The 20,592-nt window shown below is 39.7% G+C and overlaps 1 protein-coding gene across 1 annotated transcript in view; it reads left to right on the forward strand.

Moving 5' to 3' along the window:
• The window catches only part of zranb3 (zinc finger, RAN-binding domain containing 3), a 146,182-nt gene that overhangs the window by 117,469 nt on the left and 8,121 nt on the right, over positions 1 to 20,592 (forward strand). Inside the window, exons 18-20 of the mRNA XM_079263659.1 lie at positions 8,081 to 8,221; positions 15,771 to 15,929; positions 16,075 to 16,267. Coding sequence (XP_079119785.1) covers positions 8,081 to 8,221; positions 15,771 to 15,929; positions 16,075 to 16,267 — 493 coding nt within the window. The remainder of the gene's footprint in view (positions 1 to 8,080; positions 8,222 to 15,770; positions 15,930 to 16,074; positions 16,268 to 20,592) is intronic.

Here is a 20,592-nt window from a genome sequence, read left to right on the forward strand (position 1 = left end):
GTAAACAAAGCAGGCAATCATCAGGAGCACCTGTCAAAAGGTCAAACTGAAGACAACTTAAACATTAACATTTGTCATGATGTGTGTTTTGTAATCTTAGTTTTGGTCTCTTGTTTGGTATCTTAGTTCAGGTTTCCTGTTTTAATTTGTAGTTTTCCTTGTTTAGTTCTCTCATGTCTGGTTTCTTGTCTAGTTAATTCACTTCATCCAAGTTTAGTTCCTGTGGATTTATAGCCCTTGGTTTCCGTTCCTCATTGCTAATTTATTGTGTTAGCTTTGTGTGTTCCTGTGTCAAGTTTATGGAAGTAAACCTCTACATTCAGCCTTCCTGCCTCCAGATCCTGCATTTGGGTCCTCACCTCTACCACCTCCTCAGAACAAACATTTATATTTTCTAGCTTGTCGTCTTCCTCAGTGTAAGGTATTGCTGGGTGTCAATCATGTGACCAGGAAGATGCGCAAAATTCAGATGGGAAGTGTTTTGCTTGACTTCAAAAGAAAATGCATTGAATGACAGTGAGTACGGAAAGGGATTGAATGGGCTTGAACAAACATGATGTGGCAATAAATACATGTAGGTTTAGGATATGAGCCATACAGTGTAAATAAATCAGACCTGTCATATAATCTGGAGGATTTACATGACGTTGAGGCCATACATGGAATGTTCTCATGCTATACTGCGAGTCAAATGAAAGCTTTCAAAAACCTTAAAGCCAACATTATTTTGTGTCAGGTTGGGTCTATAATCTTTGATCCAAAGACGTTTAAATGGCTGTCGCCATCTTTTTGCCTGGGTGTGTAATGAGTTGTAATATTTTAATTAATTAGCTTATAACAATGCTAACACTAGTGCTGAGAATAAATTAACCTTGAGTAACCCTTTAAAGTCGTTCTCCCTGACCTCCTTCCAGCTGGGGAAGGCTAGTTCCATGTTGATTCCCTTTTTTCTTCTTAAGGTACCTTTTTCTCTTTATTGGTGATGGTGAAAATGGCTCCTGCATTTCTGTAAATGATGATTGAACAGATTTTCCTTCTTGCCAGGGTAGTACGCCTCTTGATGATCTTCTCCATCACGGTGTGCTGGGAAAAAAAACCTTCTTATTCCACTTTTCTGGCCCTCACCGGCTGCTGTAGTTTTAAAATGGCCATTCCCTACCAGCTTACATGTTGTATGTGTAAACCATAGACTGTATATGAAAGATGGACGGAGCCTCAGGCGGTTAAAAAGTAAAGCCTATGCGGAAGTGCATAAAACTGCAGTTCCCCCCTCATCCACGAGGGGCTCCAAAACAGAGGAAATCCCCATCGACTCCAATGTTAAAATGACCAACTTCACAGCAGAAATAAACATGTTTACAGCCTCATTCATACCTTTTAGGTTTAATAGGTCAGGTTTACCTTCATGACAACTTTGGGGAAATTTTTTTTTTTTTTCTCACTCGCCCGTTTAAAAGTAATTTAAGTCCTTGTGATTGACAGGTACCTGATCTTCCGCTTCAAGTGAGAACGTAGAACAACCGCGGTTTTTAGCTGGTTAGCAATGTGACTTAGCTTTAGCCCACTCACCTCTGTTAGCTGGTTAGCTCCTGTTATCTCCGAGTTAGCTCGGTTAGCTCTTAGCTACAGGCAGCTTGGAGTTCGCTAGATGTCAATCATCCACCATGACGCTGACAGCCCCCCTCTCAGCTCCACCTCTTTGCCCATATTTGTATTTTCCGGGCGAGACGACACATATGCCCCTGCCAAGATGGTGATGGTAGGAACCGCCCACCGAGCTTCAATTCAGCCCTTTAAAAACCTATGGGTGACGTCACAGAGGCTTCGTAGAAACATTCGCTAACGAGAATGTGTCAGATTATTAGCAGACATCATAATACATTAGTGATATCGCATATAGAAATGTAGACATGGATTTTGACCAGTAAAAAACAGAAAACATTACATAATGTCCCTTTAACGACACCATTTTTTTTTACAAATTTGCCTGAATGAATATTGACTGGGTCAACTGGCTCTAATTAGTACTATTCAAGTAAAGCATAAAAAACAGATGTACTTTGCTGTTTTGTGGCTAAAACCTCACAATTAATCCGCTAATGTTCAAAATCATGTTTGATTTTCCTTGACTAGTTGATGTGTGCAAAAATATTGACCTTTTCAGTGAGCCCGCTTATCTCCTTTATATTGGCAGAAGAGGTACGGATCATGACAGAAAACATAATTCATCAGGAAGCTGCAGCAGCCACCTTAGTGTACAGGATTACTGCTCAGCTCCTCATCGCATGAAAAAAATGCAAATAAACTCACATATCCACTCTCCCAGAAGCACGGTGGACTCCAGTTTAGTGTGAGGTATCTCGTTTCATCCAGCCTCTGTGCCGTGACCGTTTGAAGTAAAGGGAGCTCTTGTGTTTGATGGAGACTTACCTTTTTCCTCATCTCCACACTGCTTCCAGAGAAACTTCTACTCTTTGATGTGTTTCCACTTTCTGCCTCCTTCTATCCATCTTTCCTGCATTTTTTTTCATTCTACCTTCCTTCCATCTTTCTCCAACAAAAAGCATTTTGGCCAGACGGAGGTGGTGTAACTGCATCTGTTATGTTGCAACCTTATTCTAAAGCACACATGTAGAATTATTGAAATTGTTGCAAATTTATTAAAAAAGACGAATTGAAATATCTCCAATTTTCAGAGCCTTAATCGTGGCGTTTAAATATTTAACACAGAAGCCGTCTTTTTCTCTTGATCATCTTTATTAAGCTGTATTAAATTAGTTTGGACGTGGTTTGTAAAGGCCTCGCCGCCCACAAACACTGAGGCGGTTTTTATACCTGAAAGTAGGGCTGCATGAGATTGGACAAAAATAACACGGTGACTTAATTTCTAACCCTTCAATATATATTGGAGTGTGAAAAAAATACAGGAATTTTCAACAGATAGTGCTTTAAATTATGCTTCACTCCTCTTGCTTGTTGACAATTAACCTACACTGATCGCACCTCTTTTTGTGAATCTTACAAGTATGATTTTTGTATTTGAGTGTTATAATAGTTGTATTTTATTTTTTGCTGTTATTATGCCAGGTCCTGAGTACATGTTTCGTTCTATTATGTGCCACCATTAATTGTTTTACCATAAAGGTTTGTTTACAAAGGTGTCTGTGTGTGTCCTTACACCAGGTTTGCTTCCTGCATTGCAGGACCTGCGATGTTTATATTGCACGCATGTATATTGCAATTTTGATGCTCAAATGCTATATTGTGCAGCTCTCCCTGAAAGTCTGCTAGAATCTGTGCGAACTGGAGTCAGCTGATCTGGTTTGCTTTCACACCACAGTGCAGCAAATGAACCAAACCTTTTGAGTAACATTTTTAGCTCTTCACCTAAGCTGGTCCAAAGATTTGCTAAAGGAGAATAAAATACAAGCAACGAACAAAAAACTCCACTGAAAACGTCTTTCAGAACGCAGGAAGAACCCCAGCAGGCATACAACCAGATAGAGAAAGAGAAACTGCATATCATCCATTTAATGGCATCCCTACAGTAGGTGCATTTCCATTACACTTAAAATTACGCAAAAACTACATATCGTAAACTAAAAATGCTAATGGAAACGCCAACATTACGGGGAAAAAAAAAAAAAAGTCTCAAATGTCGCTATAAAGTTTTTACGCTCTCATGAGGTGGTTTTTCAGATGTTTCAATATAGAAATATATCGCAAAAGTGTAATGGAAACACTTTTTTCACCTTTATGTGTCCCTGAATGTGACGTGGGGGGGGGGGGGGGTCATGACCAGTTAATTTCCAGCTAAGATGGTGCGGTGTGAAACAAACATGTCACAGTTTTACTAGAGGTGCAAACCCAAATGCAGGATGCAGAACCAAGACGTCTTTAATCACTAAGAACTAAACTGAAGGCAAACTAACATGTAACTAGTGAAGCATGGTGGTGGCACCATCATGCTGTGAGGATCTTTTTTAAACTGCATGGGCCGTGAAACTGGTCGAGGCTTAAGAAAAAATTAACAGAGCAAAGTACAGAGATTTCCTGGATGAATACCGTAGTCTTCGGACCAAAAAGAGCACTCGAGTGAAGAGATAATTGTGATGCTAGTTGGTGTGCATTATTTTTGTATGTTCGGCAAGTTAAATCACCTTTACGTGACATGCTTGTGGGGGCGTAACCATAGCAGCACGTTAATCAGCTGGTTCAGATCAGCTCGCTTTTGACATGTAACTAAAAGAAACGCGCTGTAACTTAACGTTTGTTTAGCTTAAAACTACATCGAGACCAACATAAAATAGTTCCTATGCTTTGGTATATTTAGCAAGTTTTGTAAAAAGAAATAAACATTTGTTTTAAAACGTTTACTGGGTGGGACCATGGTATATTAAACGTATTAAAGTATTATAACTCTGCATTAACACCGCAGTGTTCTAGACTCCTTGTTTATCATTAAAACCCTACCGGTAATCCACAGGTGCAAGTTGTTTAATGCGCTAATTCCATGGTCCCACACGGTAAACCGGTATCGTTGTGTTGAAGCCGAAGCACAGCATGTATTACTCCACGAGGCTCCTGACAGCCGTAATGTCCCGAAGTGGTGCGGCTTCATAGCTTACCAAAGTCATACACAATCATTTTTGACTGTTTTTTTAGCGCTGTGGAAAATCAGTTTGTGGTCAATAAGCACAATTTTATACATAAGGCGCTCTGGATCATAAGGAGCACCCTCGATTTTTAAGAGAATTTAAGGATTTTAAGTGCACCATATGGTCCAGAAAATATGGTACTTTGTCAGACTGTTCTGGTCCTCAGACTGAACTAAAAATTCACTTTCCTCATCACAAAGACCTGTAAGCCATAAAAATGGCTGTTCATTAACGCTTCCAATCCAACTTGACAGAGCTGGTTGGCCTCTATGGTGAAGAGTGGCTGAATTCTGTGACATTTCAGTTTCTCCTCAATGAATTTGCAACTATTTCTATGACTGTTTATGCTGTTATTACTGGGTATTGATTGAAACTAGTGAGATAATAAATGGATTTAAATGGTTTTTGGCAAAATAAATGGGGGAATTACTGAAGGGAGTTTGAATACGTACAAATGAATCATATGTGCATGTGACATAGCAACACTTTGCCATTTGCATAGCAGTAAATCATCAAGGTTAGCACGTTTCTTCATTAGTCAAACAGTAAAATCAAAGTACAAGTCATGCAGACAGAGTGCTAAACAACCTTTTCATTTCTTTCCAGTCTTTCTTCATTGTTAAACAGTGCTAGATTAATTTTTGTACATGTCTTCAAGGAGGCGTATACCGTTCATTGATTTTTATTTCAAAGGTGGCAGGTCCACTGTTGCGTGCCAGCAATAAAGTTTCATCAAAGTAAGTTTGAGAATTGACATAAGTGTCAGAACAAATGCTTGAAAGATACGTTAATTATTGATCTGCATGGCAATTAGTGAACAGCTTCATCACTAGAGTTGATTGTGAAATGGCTGCACCACCCAGGAGTTTCTGTCGTTTTCTTTACGCCTGAGGTTTCAATTTTCAAGGATTTGACTTTATTGCCAATTTGCTAAAAACACACAAGAGAATCCAAATGCTGTTTCTCTCTCAACAAGGATAAAAAATGTACAGTCAAGATGTACATTTAAGATGTTTATCAAAGACGCTGGATAAACTAAGAACATGGATTATTGTTAAAACAATCGCACCAGCTGTAATTCTATTCCAGTTTTTCAAAAACAAAAAGCAATATTTCTAAATTTAGACAAACTGACTGGTTTGAAGCACAAATGTCATAATTCTTATCAAATATCATCTTGCAAGACTTTGAGAAGGATGATGATACAAAACATTTTACATTTTGGAGCAACAATTTTAGTTGCAACTACTGCTGTTGCTGCTTCCCTTGTCAATATACAGCAATGTCCGTATATATAGGAGCAGACACGAGTAAGGGTTTCTGTGAGAAGATAGTCACGAGGAATTTAGACAGAGCGTGTATATTGTGTATTGTGTATATTGAATTTCAGAAAATTACAGAAAAGTAATGTTTGTTAAAATACTGACGTGTTATTACTGCCTTACCTCAGCATCAGAATATCATAACTTTATTGTCCCAGAGGGGAAATTTGTCACACCAATTTGGCATCACAGAACAAATACCAACCAAGCAAAAATTGGATTTCTATGTCCATCTTTACCACTCAATATCTATAAATCATACAAATTGTACTTTTTAAGGAAAAATATATTTAAAGGTTTTGGAATGACCTAGTGAAGGTGTTGCCAACTTTGGTTCTTGAGAGCCGCAGTCCTACAGGTTTTAGATGTTTACCTGCTCTACCACGCCTAATTAAAATTAAATGGATCCAACAATTTATCAAATTCTGCTTAGTCACTCATTAGTTTGTACCAGATAGATTAAAATAGGTTAACATCTAAAACTGGAAGACTGCAGCTCTTGAGGACTGGAATCGCTTTGCTATGATTTAGACCAGACCTCCATTAAATGGAAAATTGGTAGCTTGACAGAGCTGTACACTGAAAAAACCAATCCAACTTGAAGGAGAGTTAACAATTAAAGAATGGACCAAAACCCAATGGCTAGACTTGCAGCTATGACAATACAAACTGGGAGGGGCTGTCCTGCAGATTTTTAATGTTTCCCTGTTGAAACACACCTGATGTAAATAGCTTCCAACAGCTTGTTGTCAGTTGCAGCTACAACCTCTTGATGACTTGGGCATGTTTCAGCAGGAAAATGTGAAAATCAAATCAAATGTCTCCAAAAGCTTGTTTAAAGTTATGCACGTTTACAAATTAATTGAATCTGGTATGTTGAACAGGGAGACATCTAAAACCAGCAGTACTGTGGCCATTTAGGATCAGCATTGCTCATCCGTAGCAAACCCATTTATTTTTAAAACCTTTTATTTTTCCACTTTTATCAATATTGACTAGTTTCCATTAAAATCCAAAATAAATCAATTCAATTTACAGGTTGCAACACAAAAAGCAGTGTTTTTTCCTTAACTCTAACCTTTATTTAAACCAGAGGACTTCCATTTTAAAATCATTTTCAAAGAGTGTCCTGGCCAAGACGGCAGCAGGAAAATGCCAAAGGCAGGCGAATATTAATGACATTTGTAATAAATGTGAAGTAGTCTGTAGGAGGCATGTACAGCATGTTCAGTGAAGAAGCAAAAAGGTTGTTTAGTTGTCTGGGTTTGTTTTAGCTTGGTAAGGTTGTAGAAATAGCAAGACAATGAATTTTTGCAGGTTTCGTAGATAAGTCTGACCCCATACATCCCTGAGGAGTAGAGAGGAAGGATAATTGCTCTGCAGAGACCATCAGAGGGCTGTTTCATTCCTCTGTGGGAACTCTTGGTTTTTCCTGGAGATTTTTGGTGATTGTTCACTTTTCTTTGAGGCCCACTAAAATTTTCTTTCATCAAGGACAAACATCTCTATAATTCTGCTTCTTCATCCGGATTGTATTTCACCGCTGGACCAATCAGCATGTATAATTCTATGCTATTTTCGACTCAGACGCCTAGCACCTGTATTACATGGGCCATAAAAACCGGCGGTGAAGCAGATGCATTAAATTAGATGATTGACAATCCCTATGGGGAAATTAGATTGCTACAGCACCATTAGTAATGGCGCTCCTTTGAGGAAGAAGAAAAACAATATACAGACTCAAACAAAAATTGGAAAGAGACTAAAAGGAAGAATCGGAGTATTTAAGAAATTTGATGCCAAGAAAACAGCAAAAATTGCATCTGACACATAGAATACTGCCAGCTCTGTGGGTGATGGTGTTGGTTACATCTATGTGGTTAAGTCCAGAATAGATGACTTATATCACGAATATGATAGAGCAACATTAAACGTTATATTTCTGATGATGTTTCTGTCCAGAGAGAGTTTTTCCATTCCATCTGTTTGCAGCTACACCCCCATGCTCCACAAATGAATCAGCTCTCATCATCAGGCTCTCTGGTTATGTAACCTGCATATCTTCTATTCCCTCACAGCCCTTTTTTTCCAATATCGCAGGTACCTCAGCAGAGACGAGGTGGCCCAGGCCTCCCTGAGTAAGGCCCAAGACGTTGGAGGCAGCATCCGACTGGTAACCAAGGAAAACTTCTTCACAAAGAGGAAATCTGCCTCTTCACTAGCACTATTATCTCCAAAGAGGTTGGTTAACCCTTAAAACGCTGCTCGATCCCCAAGTTATCGCTCATATACTAAACAATGTTTTAGGAACAGCTGTGTGTAACTCTGAGGATAAATTGTGACGGATATCTTACCCCTTTAGGTGAACTGTGGAAGTTTTCTAGCATCTGTATTCCATTCAGGAGGTTTACAATCCAGCCACAACATGTTTATTCAGATACTTTGAATGGTAAATCCACAATGATCCATGATAAAACCATTATTGATCACATTCTCATCATAAAAAAAATCACGATCATGACTAGGTTGCCAAGAGACCTCTGTTTAGACCTGGAAATTATGATAACGCCACTTCCTGTCAAACTTTTGACCAATCAAAAAGCTTAGTTCAGGGATCCTCGACCTTGGTTCTCGAGGGCCGGTTGCCTGCAGGTTTTAGAAGTTTCCCTGCTGCAACACACCTGACTCAAATCAGTGAATAATTAGTAAACTTGTGCATAACTTGACATCAACCTGCACACGTCTTAAGGCCTTTAGGTGTCCAAAGCGACACCCAATTGTGAATAATTCAGAGGTGATTTATCAACATTTCTGTCCAATGACATTAAATGTGATGCGAAATTGTTGATAAATTATGACAATTCTAAAAGAAACTCACAAGGTTGATTCTACACCAAGCCATGACAACAGTGTGCTGATGTTGCAAAAGAAAAGACAAAACGAGAAGCTGAGTCCGTCCTGGACCACGGCCGCTTCAGGACGGACTTTAGGACATTCATAGGACAGTTCGAGGATCTGTTTTAGCAGCTAGCTTTAAGAAGCAGAGAAGAAACAATAAAGACACCCGGCCATTATGATACAAAGTTTGAATGAAAGTGATGATCTATCACTCAATACGCCTTCTCTGATTGGTCGATTGTCATGTCTGCCCCTCCACTGGTTCGTTCAGCTTCCCCTTCCTACTGATCTTATCCTGCATTTGTGACCACTCGGCGCCAAGCCTTGTCTGACATCGATTGTGTTATGTTAAGAAAAATCTACCTCAGTTTGAAAAAAGTAAAACTGACATAATTATTGAACTGAATTTCATCACTGATGTGAACGTTGACATTGATTTGACATTGATTCCAGCATGTGAATTATGACAATAGCAGGTAAATAGTAGCATAAATATATATATATATATATATATATATATATATATATATATGTAAATGGGGAAAAATGGTAAATATGTAAAGACTTGAGAGAATGATCTTCAGAAAGGCTTGGTCACTGTTGATCTCTGTCTTATTTCTACACAGTAATAAATCCTGTTTTCTTGTTTTGGTTGGCTTTTATGCTGGCGCTAAAAATGTAGAAAGATAAATGTAGTTGTCATTTATTCTTTTAAATTTTCAGCTTTAAACTGTAACAGCCGAACAAGCTGAATCTACGTCACTGTAGGAATTTCTGAGTTGTACTATGGCTTGTAGGTTTTAATAACATCAACATGTTACCTGAGATCTGGACTTTATCAACATTTGTTCCACTCAGTAAAACCGTCTTTATTCACTTCCTCTGGACATTCCAGGAGTTGGACTGTCTACTTAGGTCATTTTTGCCTGTGCATTTCAGTTATTTATGGAAAATTAGTATGCAAATGCGATGTGATGTCACAGCTGAGTTCAGCTGTCGCATGATAAAAAAAAGCGACGTACAAGGAGGATGACAGGAATTAACACCGAAAAGGTGGATCTGATGAGGAAGCTTTGAATCCTGGAATAGATGCTATGTAGCATAAAAATCAGTCGCACTATTTTGTCATTTGCTACTTGCAGCATTTTAAATTTCAACTTAAAAGCAATTAATTGGTTATCCCTGCCTTTCTGCTGCTATATTGAATACGTTCATTTAACATAATTTTAGCCTCATAATCCGACAACAGACGGTGTTCTGAAAACATCATGTCTGCATGTTGACTGGGATTAAAAATAAAATGGTTGAGATTATACATGTATTTTACATTAAACAGACTGAACAAAAATAGCAATAAAAATCTAGAGTTTTAATGGAAATATATGGGTGGATCTTAAGCGTAGAGAGGTTATGCTGCCATCAGGTCTTTAGTCTTAACTAGTTCCCTGCTTTCATTTCACACAGTTTACATGTAACATCCTACAATCTGATCCAAGACAAGACAGATCCCTTCCTGTTTGTGGTGGACTATGAGCTTCCAGCGTCTGTTCATGAAGGTGCTTTGTCTCATCATGTGGTTTGCACTTTGGGATTCAGACTATTTTCATTTTCTCTCCTTCAGCTGTCTCCATGGAGATCTGCTGTGCCTTGCGGCTGAGGCACAAAGGCCCGCTGAGTGTGTTTATACAGTAAATATAGACCATAATACAATTTACCCGTTTAGATGCAACGACCAACTCACCCCAGGAGGCAATATCGCTATGGAAACCTGAAGCAAGCATACTCCCTCACACTCTCATGCACAAACACACAACAACCAGTGTTACATCGAAAAGTGCCTGAAGGATGTTCCAGAGAATGCGTTGGTTTGTTAAGACGCCATATTGTATTTTTCCTTCCTTTCAGGCTGACTTTTGTATTCTCAGAATCTTAAATATAGACTTTTGGATCAGCTTGAGTGTAATCTCTTATCCTCATAAACAGATGTTAAACACATCTGTCTACTGCATCTACAATTATTGAAATAATTGTGATTCAGCTTTATTTGTATGGCACCAAGACACAACAATGTCATCTCAGAGCACTGAGACAAATCCGCTCAAGCCAATCCATTGTGATGTAGTCGGTGTTCATACAAGCCAGTCCACTGGGTCAAAACAAAACTTCAGTTCAAATCCCCTGCATGGGGCGACAGTGGAGAGGAAAATCTCCGGTAGAACCTGGCTCAGGGAGGACGCCCAACTGGTCTTAAGACGACAGGAAAGAGACCAGCAGCTTTTAGCCAGAAATACCCGCAGAAAGAGGAGAAATGCAATAATGGTGCTAATAGTGTCATATATTTCTACGTGAAATAATAGTGAGAGATGAAAAGGACAAAACGTCCCACGGCTGTCTAATGGGCTTAATAAACAACAGCAACAAGTGAAAATCATCACAAATCAGACGTGACATACAGCTGTGTTGGCGGCAGCGTCATGCATTGGGCTCTCGAATCATTTTGATTTGATTGGTTGTGATTTGCTGGAGGGAATTCTGACATTTTAAAGCTTTCTGTGACAGAAGAGGCATGAATATTTTTCTTGATTGACAGACAATGTTGATGTTGATGTTGACAATGCTGTACAAAAGGAAAAATCCCAACCCATGTTCATCCCATTTTAAACAAGGAACAAGGAAACAGCTTGGAAAACATCATTATTCGACATTAAGGCTGATCCAGATAAATTCAATGCCAACTTGATGAATCAATAAAACCCTCGCTGATTAGTTGTAATGCCGTGCAACAGTGACAAAAATTGAAAATTTATCAACTTTCTAGTGTAGCGTTGCAAGCCTCAAAATTTCACATGCAGGAATGTTGCCTGTTGCTTGACAGGAGGAGGGCAAGCGATTTTCACCTCATTCCACTAGTGCCATAGGAAATGAATGGAGAGTTAGCGACGTCGCCCCCTGTGTGTCAAGCCCATAAAGGCTTCAGAGGATGGATACGTAGACGGACGGACACTTTTGTCCATATCCTGTGTCGGTTATACACGTAATTTGGTTTGTTTTACAAGGAGCTCCACTATCCGTCACTTGATACGACAATGGAGCGATACCACCTAAAATCACAGTGGCAGTGTAGAGTTGAATAGTTAAAATGCAACCAGCAAAAGGAGCAAGCCAGAGAAGATGAGGAACAGGAAAAAGACAATGCAACAACTGGCAAAGAAGAAGATACAGAAAAAGTTAAGAACAGCAAAAAAAACTGCTTGGCTTTATTCTTCTTCTTCTGGTGTTTTGGACGGTTGTAAACAACTTTATAGCAGTGCATTTACACTACCAACCGGTGTCAAAACACGGACGTGAACTATGAACTCAGCACTGCGCCCTAGTGACTGAACTGTCTTAACAACCATGGCTGGACAACGTTTGAAACTGACGTACGTATTTACGTACATAAGGCAGCGTGAATGGACCTGAAGCCTATGGCACCATGACAAAAAGATGGTATGACCATCTCTCACTAAGATTTATCAGAATAGGAAAAATAAGCTCGACCTTGAGGGGCGTCTGCCTCCCAAACTCAAACTGGGAGCTGGTTCCATAAGGATGTGTTCACACCAGACGCGTTTTGAGCGCCAAAAACGCTTAACGCTCACCGCTGGTCACTAAACTGTCACTTTTTTGTTCAACGCCCAGGATGTTCCGGTCGCGATTGCTGCTTGTCGGGAGCAATCGGCAAACGTGGCGGAAAAGAGAGGGGGGGGGAAGGCGGAGCTTTCCTTCCTGTCTGTTTGAATGATGGCGGATGCAGTACAGAGAGCGGCATGGTTTTATTTAATAGATAAAGCTAGAGAACGTCATCATAGGGCTAGGCAAGGTCCTTTGTTCCTATCACGAAAATAAAAATGTGAACAGTCATAGATGACTGGCTTTGCACGTACCGAAACAATTAGCTTGTCCTCCATTTTCGACTTCCTCCTGCTGAAAAATGAGCCGTGACGTTTATCGCTTTCATTGGTTGATGCCTCGTATTCTGCCCTGGCAGATACGTACTGGTACTGCTTAGACAGATAGTTAACAAACAAGACTCAGCAGACTTGGCTCTCAGTTGAGTTGGTTTATTGAGATCTTTATAAGCTTGTAAAACTGAAATACAAATAGACATAAACAAATATATTCAAAGAAAATACAATATAACAAAATCTCTGCTCAGTGTCTTTACTCCAGATTAGCAAACCTATGCTTTCAATGCTTAGGCAACAATGTTTGGCAATTTAACACACACATCATCGAACAGTTTTTTCATCAGTTATCAAATAAGCACAAGCAATTAATAAAGATAATGGTGTAAAGATTTAAACACATAACACAAATTAGGCCGCAGACCAAGCTACTTATAGCCTAACACATGCTAACATTTAGCTCCGATTAGCATTAGCACAATTAGCTCAGTTTTAAAACTGTAAATATAAAGTTTCAGATACCACACTGCGGCTTGCATGTCCAAACAGACTTAAATAAACAAAGAGCAACTGTACTTACTGACAAATCTAATCCAAGGAAAGTGCAAAAAACCAATGTGTAGCCCTCAGATAGTGGATCCTCCAAGGTGCAATGACACGAGTCGCCCCCAGAGTCTCCCAACACTTAACTGAACATTAACAGTAGTTAAAACGCTAACAAACTGACAGGAGTCACAACACCCCGCGTCAAGCGGCAAAAGTTCGGATTTTCCATCTCTGGTGTTTGCGGCGCGTTATGCACGTAACGCGTGTTAACCTTATAAAACTTTTTAAATTTTTGATGCGTGACACGCCGCCGCAGCAGGCACTGAATTCGCACCGCGAGAATGCTCGAAACCTCCTTGACACGCCTCCACATAGACCTTACATGTAAACCTGACGCTCTTGAGAGAGGCCTGATAGCCAAAAGCTCTTCCTATAGACTTTAGGAAAATGTAGACGCACAGAAAACAAGCAAAAGTGATCAAATAAACAGCAAGCATGTGGTCAAATGACCTTTTCCTGGTTTATTGTTCTCTTTAAAAGCTTGTAGCTCCACCAACTTATCCAATATTCAAACTCCCCATCTGCAGGCTGCAACAATGAGAGTGTGCCTTTGGATAAACGATGAAAAGCACTCTGTTGATTGACAGCTGGACTTCTCAGAGTCAGATCAGATCTTTCTTTTTCGTCTTTGTTTTCCTTTGTCACGACGCATCCCAGCTAAGCTGAGGTGTAAACATCAGCATGCTGTGTGCCGTTTGCTGAAGGCACGTCGTATTTCTGGGGTTTGAAGTGTGAGTTTGTCAGTTACCCCATACGGCGATGTAGAGCTGCCAACTTGCTTATTTGCTTTGCACTTGCATACATTTGAACGATGCTAAATATAAGCTACATCCATTTTGAATTGTATTTTGCCACAAACCTTCATCCATTCAGCTCATTTTTTTCATCGCACTGTATTTTTCTGGTAAACACATTCAGAATTTCCAATCACTTTCTCGGTAAAGATTTCCAAACTACCACATTTTTAGCATTCTGTATTTGGGCACACCAGTAAATAGTCTATTTCTGTCCCGCTTTCATCCACTTGGCTGTGCTGGCGCGGTATTTGTCTCTTGGTACTTTCAATTTTTGGTATCTTCTCAGCTTTGTAGCTACAAGGTTCTTTTCTTTCTTTTTTTTTCTTTTTTAGAAGGTTTCTTCTCCATGATTATATTTTCCTCTGTAGTGCTCTATCTTTCTGGTTCTTTGTTCCTCTCTGTTTATCTGAATTGTAAACTGGGGGGGAAGAGAATTGAGTCCATCTGTCCCCTCCATCGTGGCTCTCACACCCTGCTGGGATAACATGGCAAATGCCCAGATTTGCTGTCCTCTGCCAAAAGGACAAGCCTGCACATCGACATAGCAGTGTTATGGAGATGCAAATGCAACATTAATAAAAATAGTATGAAGGTATTTCACACATTAAAGCTTTATGTCTCTAAATTCACATATTTTTATTGGTATTAATGAACATTTACTGATGAAAGACATGAGTCAGGGTATTTTTTCTTTGGGGTTTAGTGCAGAAAGGGACTGAAATACTGCTCCAGTTCTGCCAACTGCATGAAAAGGACATTTTAAAAGAGGATTGCATGACTTGTCAAATAGGTTTTTGTTGCATTGGCTGCATTATATTTTTAATATTCCGCATTTTCTAAAAGAAAAAAATACTCTTTTTCATTTTCTGTCAGCACATTTAGGTATTAACCCAGTTTTAGATTCTGTCATTCACATTTCATCATATTTACAATAAAAACCATGTCCTTTTTTGCATTGCTGTTCGTTCTTACCATCATAAATTCCCAGATTCTGCAGATGTTGTTTTCAAGCACAAGTTATGTCTATATTTACCTGTATTGAGCAGTTTTGGAGGAAGTAAATTTCATTTACAGTAATAACATTAAAGGAACACTGTATACACTGTTGGCATGCTGCTTGAGTTCGTTTTAAAGAGGGTTTCAGGAAATTTGGTTTTGCATTCTCCAAAAGACACAAATTGTAGCTTCAACTTAAGGGAAGAAACTAAAATACTTTTAGTTGTCATTCTAAGCCTAAAAAACATTTCTCATAATGCATTATCATCAGTTTGTTTCTGTTGTGCTGTATAATTGCTCATTATTGAGGTTTAGAAAGCAAAAATAGAATGGAATTTACATTAAAGTAGATTTTCTTAAAAATAAACCTTCTGTATCTAACAAGTAATCTGCACTTTGATGAACTCAATAAATGTTAATTAATAGAATATTATTCCATTTTGAAGTGATTTAGATCTGTGTTTGTGTCTTTTATGATGTCAAGATAGAAGTGAGCTCTGAAATAGTCGTGACACATTTCATTCCCTCGTCTTTCTGTCTCTGCAGGGAGGACCAGGAATCCTGCAACGCTGAGGATCAAAAGTCAACGCCAGAGCTTGGCTATCTGCAGGCTGTGGATAGTCAAGGTGTCCCTTTATGTCTCACCTGCCAACAGGGCTGCTCGACCGCCGGTGGGCCGTGGGATACTCGATTCTGCAGCCACGAGTATAACTTCTCCACATTTAGTTTAGAGAAATGGAAATTATGTTTTCTGCAAATTCAGTTCTACCGTAGGAAGAAACAACTTTTTTTTTTTTGTATTTGAAATATAGACATAGAACCAGATGCTTCTGTGTAATATCCCCCACAGATGCCAGGAGGAGTTCCAGTTGCGTTCTAGCCAGACGTACATGCGCTCCCGAGTGCTGGAGGCGGAGAAAGGCATCTGTCAGCACTGTGGCCTCCACGCCCATGACTTGTTCCTGAAGGTTCGAGATGCTCCACCCTCCCAGAGAAAGGAGATGCTGGAGAACACTTGGCTCGCTCAGCTGTCACTCAAACAGGTTAGATGCAGTGAACAGTGCAGCAAGCACGACTGCTTGATAGCTGGAACGTCTTATTATACGACTATTCTGGTTATAATGTGGCTGATATGCAGAGAATCGTTTAGCAATATCTCTTTTTCTTTACCTGAATTTATAAAGCAAGTAACCGTGTTTGTCATAGAGTCCATGTTCATTTATGCACATGCTTCTAATACAGTAAACAGTAGAAACACTAACTTTGATGGGGAACAGTACCAATTTCACTTGTGTTTAGCTTGTAATGTTTAGCATCACAGGTTAGCTTGCTAGCATGGCAAAACTAAGACGTCACTCTGTTTTAGCTTGGATCAAAATGGGGTACAGCTGCACTCCTGTTACCTAAAATTAATATGGGCTGGTGTGAGAAATGTTTTACTAGTAACTACAGAAAAAACAACAGACGGTTATAAAAAGATTTTTTAAAAAAACAAAAAAAAACACTTTCTTACAAGCATGCTAGCATTAGATGCTTGAAAGGTGCTATCACTCATTGTCAAACACTTGATAGATAGATAGATAGGTAGAGAGAGAGATCTGACGCCTATAAAGGGAAGAACACCTTCTTGCTAGCATTAGATGTAAGCATGCTAGCATTCGATGCTAGCAAGGGTTAACTTACAGGGTTAAGCACTAAACCATAACATAGATAGACAGCTATGTGACATTTATCCAGAGGGTGTTTTATATTAAAAAACAAACATCCAACCACTTTTAGACCCATATAGAAGATAAGATTTTATTGATCCCTAAAAGGGGAAAGTTACATAACACGGTGGCCAAGTGGTGTAGTGGTTCACACTTGTTAGCACTGCGGCCTCACAGCTAGAAAGTCCCTGGTTTCCGTTCGCACTCCAGCTTCCTCCCACACATAAGACATGCATGATAGGTTCATTGCTATTATTAATTGATAACTAAGTCTAAGTCGCTTTGGATAAAAGTGTGAATGGAACAATAAATAGGGAGACAATAACAATAGGACTGATTAGTAGCTATATACATGTTTTACTGTGGGTTATATCGTGGTACATACACATTTAAAAACATGATTTACGTATTATTCCACAAAAAAGTGTTGGAAAGCAATGGAGTGGGGGAGGTGGTTCATATGCAAAGTAACAGAGTTGACAGGGACTAAATTGACATTGGCTGTTATATGGGAGTACTTTATTCAGTATTGTTTTATCACTGTCTAATCTTGTGAATTTCTTAATATTTTCCTCTGTTTAGGATGCTTTAGGGCTGCAACCTTTAGGCAGAGGCAGATGACACCCAGCGTGCTGCTGTTAGCAAAAACATTACCATCATTTCCAATCGCCATCTCCTCCTCCTATATTCTCTGTGTAATCCTCGCCTCATTTATGGTAAACTTTCATGTATAAGCCAACAACATAGTACCTAAACTGAAGGTTAAGTGAAGATCTGTAAGTGTAGAGATGGTAATTTGTGTTTCTGGGAATGTTTTACTGCTGTAATCCACCGGTAAATTAGACAGCGTTGCTCAAAGTCCAAATTTCATTAAACATCTGAATGAAGCTCCAGGAAGAAAAGCTGTTGTTTTCTAAATAATACTATAACAATACCTAAAAGGTACAGCATGTTCACTTGCTTTTACATAAATATGCATGTTCACATAAGCTACAAACATATAGCCAGACCTTTGACCTCGAGCAACAACTGTATGCAGATTGTAGAGGAATCCCTGGAGAACCTGTTTCAGAGATTCAAGTGAACTAAATATGCTGTCGTCTTCACTGGACTCAGAATTTCTAGTTGACCTGATGTGAGATAAGTAAATCACCAAGAAAAGATTATTCTGTCTTTGTTTTTAGGTAAGTTTAACAATAAAAACGGCCCCTCCATCTTACACGCCTACGCACATTCGCACACAAACATTCACAAACGCATACGCAAGTGCAGGTTGATCTACGCTCTGAGGGGCCAGCTCCCAGTAAATGGATTGCTGGGCACATTGATTTTTTTTTTCCCAGTGCCAGGCCTCGACCAGTAAGCCTGTTTGATTTGGTTGGCTGTTATCCTGCAAAGCCAGCCCCCCCACCCCCACCATACACACAAACACATACACACCTCTTCCCAGTACCGCCAGCAGCAGCATCAGCGCCGATCGATGCGTTGAGCTTTAGAGGAAACAAACTCAGCCACATGATAAGACGCCGCAGTGGTGGAAAAGCCTGGAGATTATAGGCTTATTCTTTGGTTCATACTGGGCATTCTGGTGTGTGTATGTATGTTCCTAGGTGTGTGTACATGTGTATACAGGTCTTTTGGTGTGTGTGAGAGTATGTGTTTGTTAAAGTCTTCAGCTGACTGTCAGCAGATTTTTTGATGCATGCATACCGTACAGTGTTGGGGTCAAGTGCAGAAAGGTGAACTATTTTGGCACAAAGGCTGGTTTAATTGACTGAAATGTGTAAAACTGAGTGTGTGAGATGTGAACTCTGCCTCCGTTACCAGGCCCGTTCTTTAAATCTGTTGGGATCAATTCCAGCTTGTTTCCTTAATGTTGGCAAAGTACTTCTCAAAGCAGGAAAATAGATTTTTGGTCGTCAATTCTTCCTGTCATGGTTCTTATTTTCTGCCTCTAATTCTCTCAATCATCTTCAGCTCCGCCGCTGGATTTTACTTTACTGATTTTTTTTTAGCTCTACATGGTCAAAATAAAGGAACGTGCACAGACACACTAAAGCCAGAGCATGTTATTTGTATTCTACGTCATTAACATACTTACATTGTTCCATTTTCAGGACGTAATCTGACATGATGAACAGAGTACCAGTGTAAGTTTGGGGGTAGCCCAAGCAGCAACACCCAGCAGTTAAAAGTGAAGCCTATGCGGAAATACCAAAAGGGAGGTTAGCTGGCTACAACCACTAGCTGGCTGACAACATGCCTTAGTTTTAGCCAACCTACCTCTGTTAGCTTGTTAGCTTGATTAGCTTTTAGCTACAGTCAGCTCAGAGTTTGATAGATGTCAATCATCCACCCCCACACTCACCACCCCCCTCTCAGCTCCACCTCTTTGCCCATTTTTGTGTTTTCCTGGAGTGATGACATCATTGGTATTCAAAGTCGGTCCTCGAGGGCCGCTGCTGTCCTGCAGGTTTTCACTGTATCCTTGCTCCAACATACCTGGCATACTTTAACACTCTGGGGACGCCGGCATCGTCGGCGATGCCAGGGACCATGTTGTGTCTAATCGAGCATAGCTGTCGAACCATAAAAGATAGAAACTTACTTTTTTTCCCATCTTAATCGGGAGACTACGAGCTTTCAGACGGTAGTTCCAGCATCACTGTAGCCCATTCATAAGTGATACACTGTTGTGTCAAAATATCTGTTCCAATCAGAGCCTTTGCCTTTGGCGCATGACACGTGTTTGTCCAATCAGAGCCGACGATGCCTCAGGAAACGCCTCCAGACAGTGTCAATCACTCTGCATCAGTGTCATTAGCAGTCGGATAACTGCCTTCTGTATTTACAAGGCCGATAAATTATTAAAACAACAGCTTTTACGCACGCATACCATGTGTAATTGCTCAAACAAACATTTGCATTACTCAAGTAGTTTATTTCAACATTAACGACACGACGGCATCGTAACAGATGTATAACTTGGTAACAGATACAGTGTGTGCAGCTGACAGTGATTTCGGAAAGCTGCAGTGCTTCAGTCCCCTTCAGTACCTTTAGTCATGCTTCGAAACTATAATACTCTTTATTTCAAGCAAAGGAGCCTCATTTACATTGCAGTTTATGATACTTCAAATTCAAAATTAAAAAAAAAATGAAATAAAAAAAAAAAACAAGGTATAGGACATTATGGGGCATTGAAAGGTGGTGTTTATTAGCATTTAAACAAAAAAAAAGTCAGGTTTATTTCTCTTAAATACCCTTGATCCTCAGAGGGTTAAATGGATTTAACAGCCAATGAAGTTTGTTTAATAGTTCATTAATTTCAGTCAGGTGTGTTGGAGCAGGGATAAATGGAAAAGCTGCAGGATTGTGGACCTTGGGAACCAAGAGCTGGAGTATACCCTGATGTAGCCTGGCAAGCCAGACTCTCTCGCTGTACCAGCGAAGAATCTGGGGACTCACTCGCATCAACGGTTTTCTAGAATGGGACAAACAAGCGCGGAGTAAACCAATTAGAAAAATTGCGGACGTGACGTCAGTAAAGCAGCCTACTTCCTGTCCGGAAGTGTTCAGCAGAGTGAACGCAACTGATAAATTAAGCTCTTCCCAAAGCCAGATGGAAGCAGAGCAAAAACATCTTTCTTCAAAAGAAA

This window comes from Telmatherina bonti, assembly GCF_933228915.1.
Source record: "Telmatherina bonti genome assembly, chromosome: 24".
Taxonomy (NCBI): Eukaryota; Metazoa; Chordata; class Actinopteri; order Atheriniformes; family Telmatherinidae; genus Telmatherina; species Telmatherina bonti.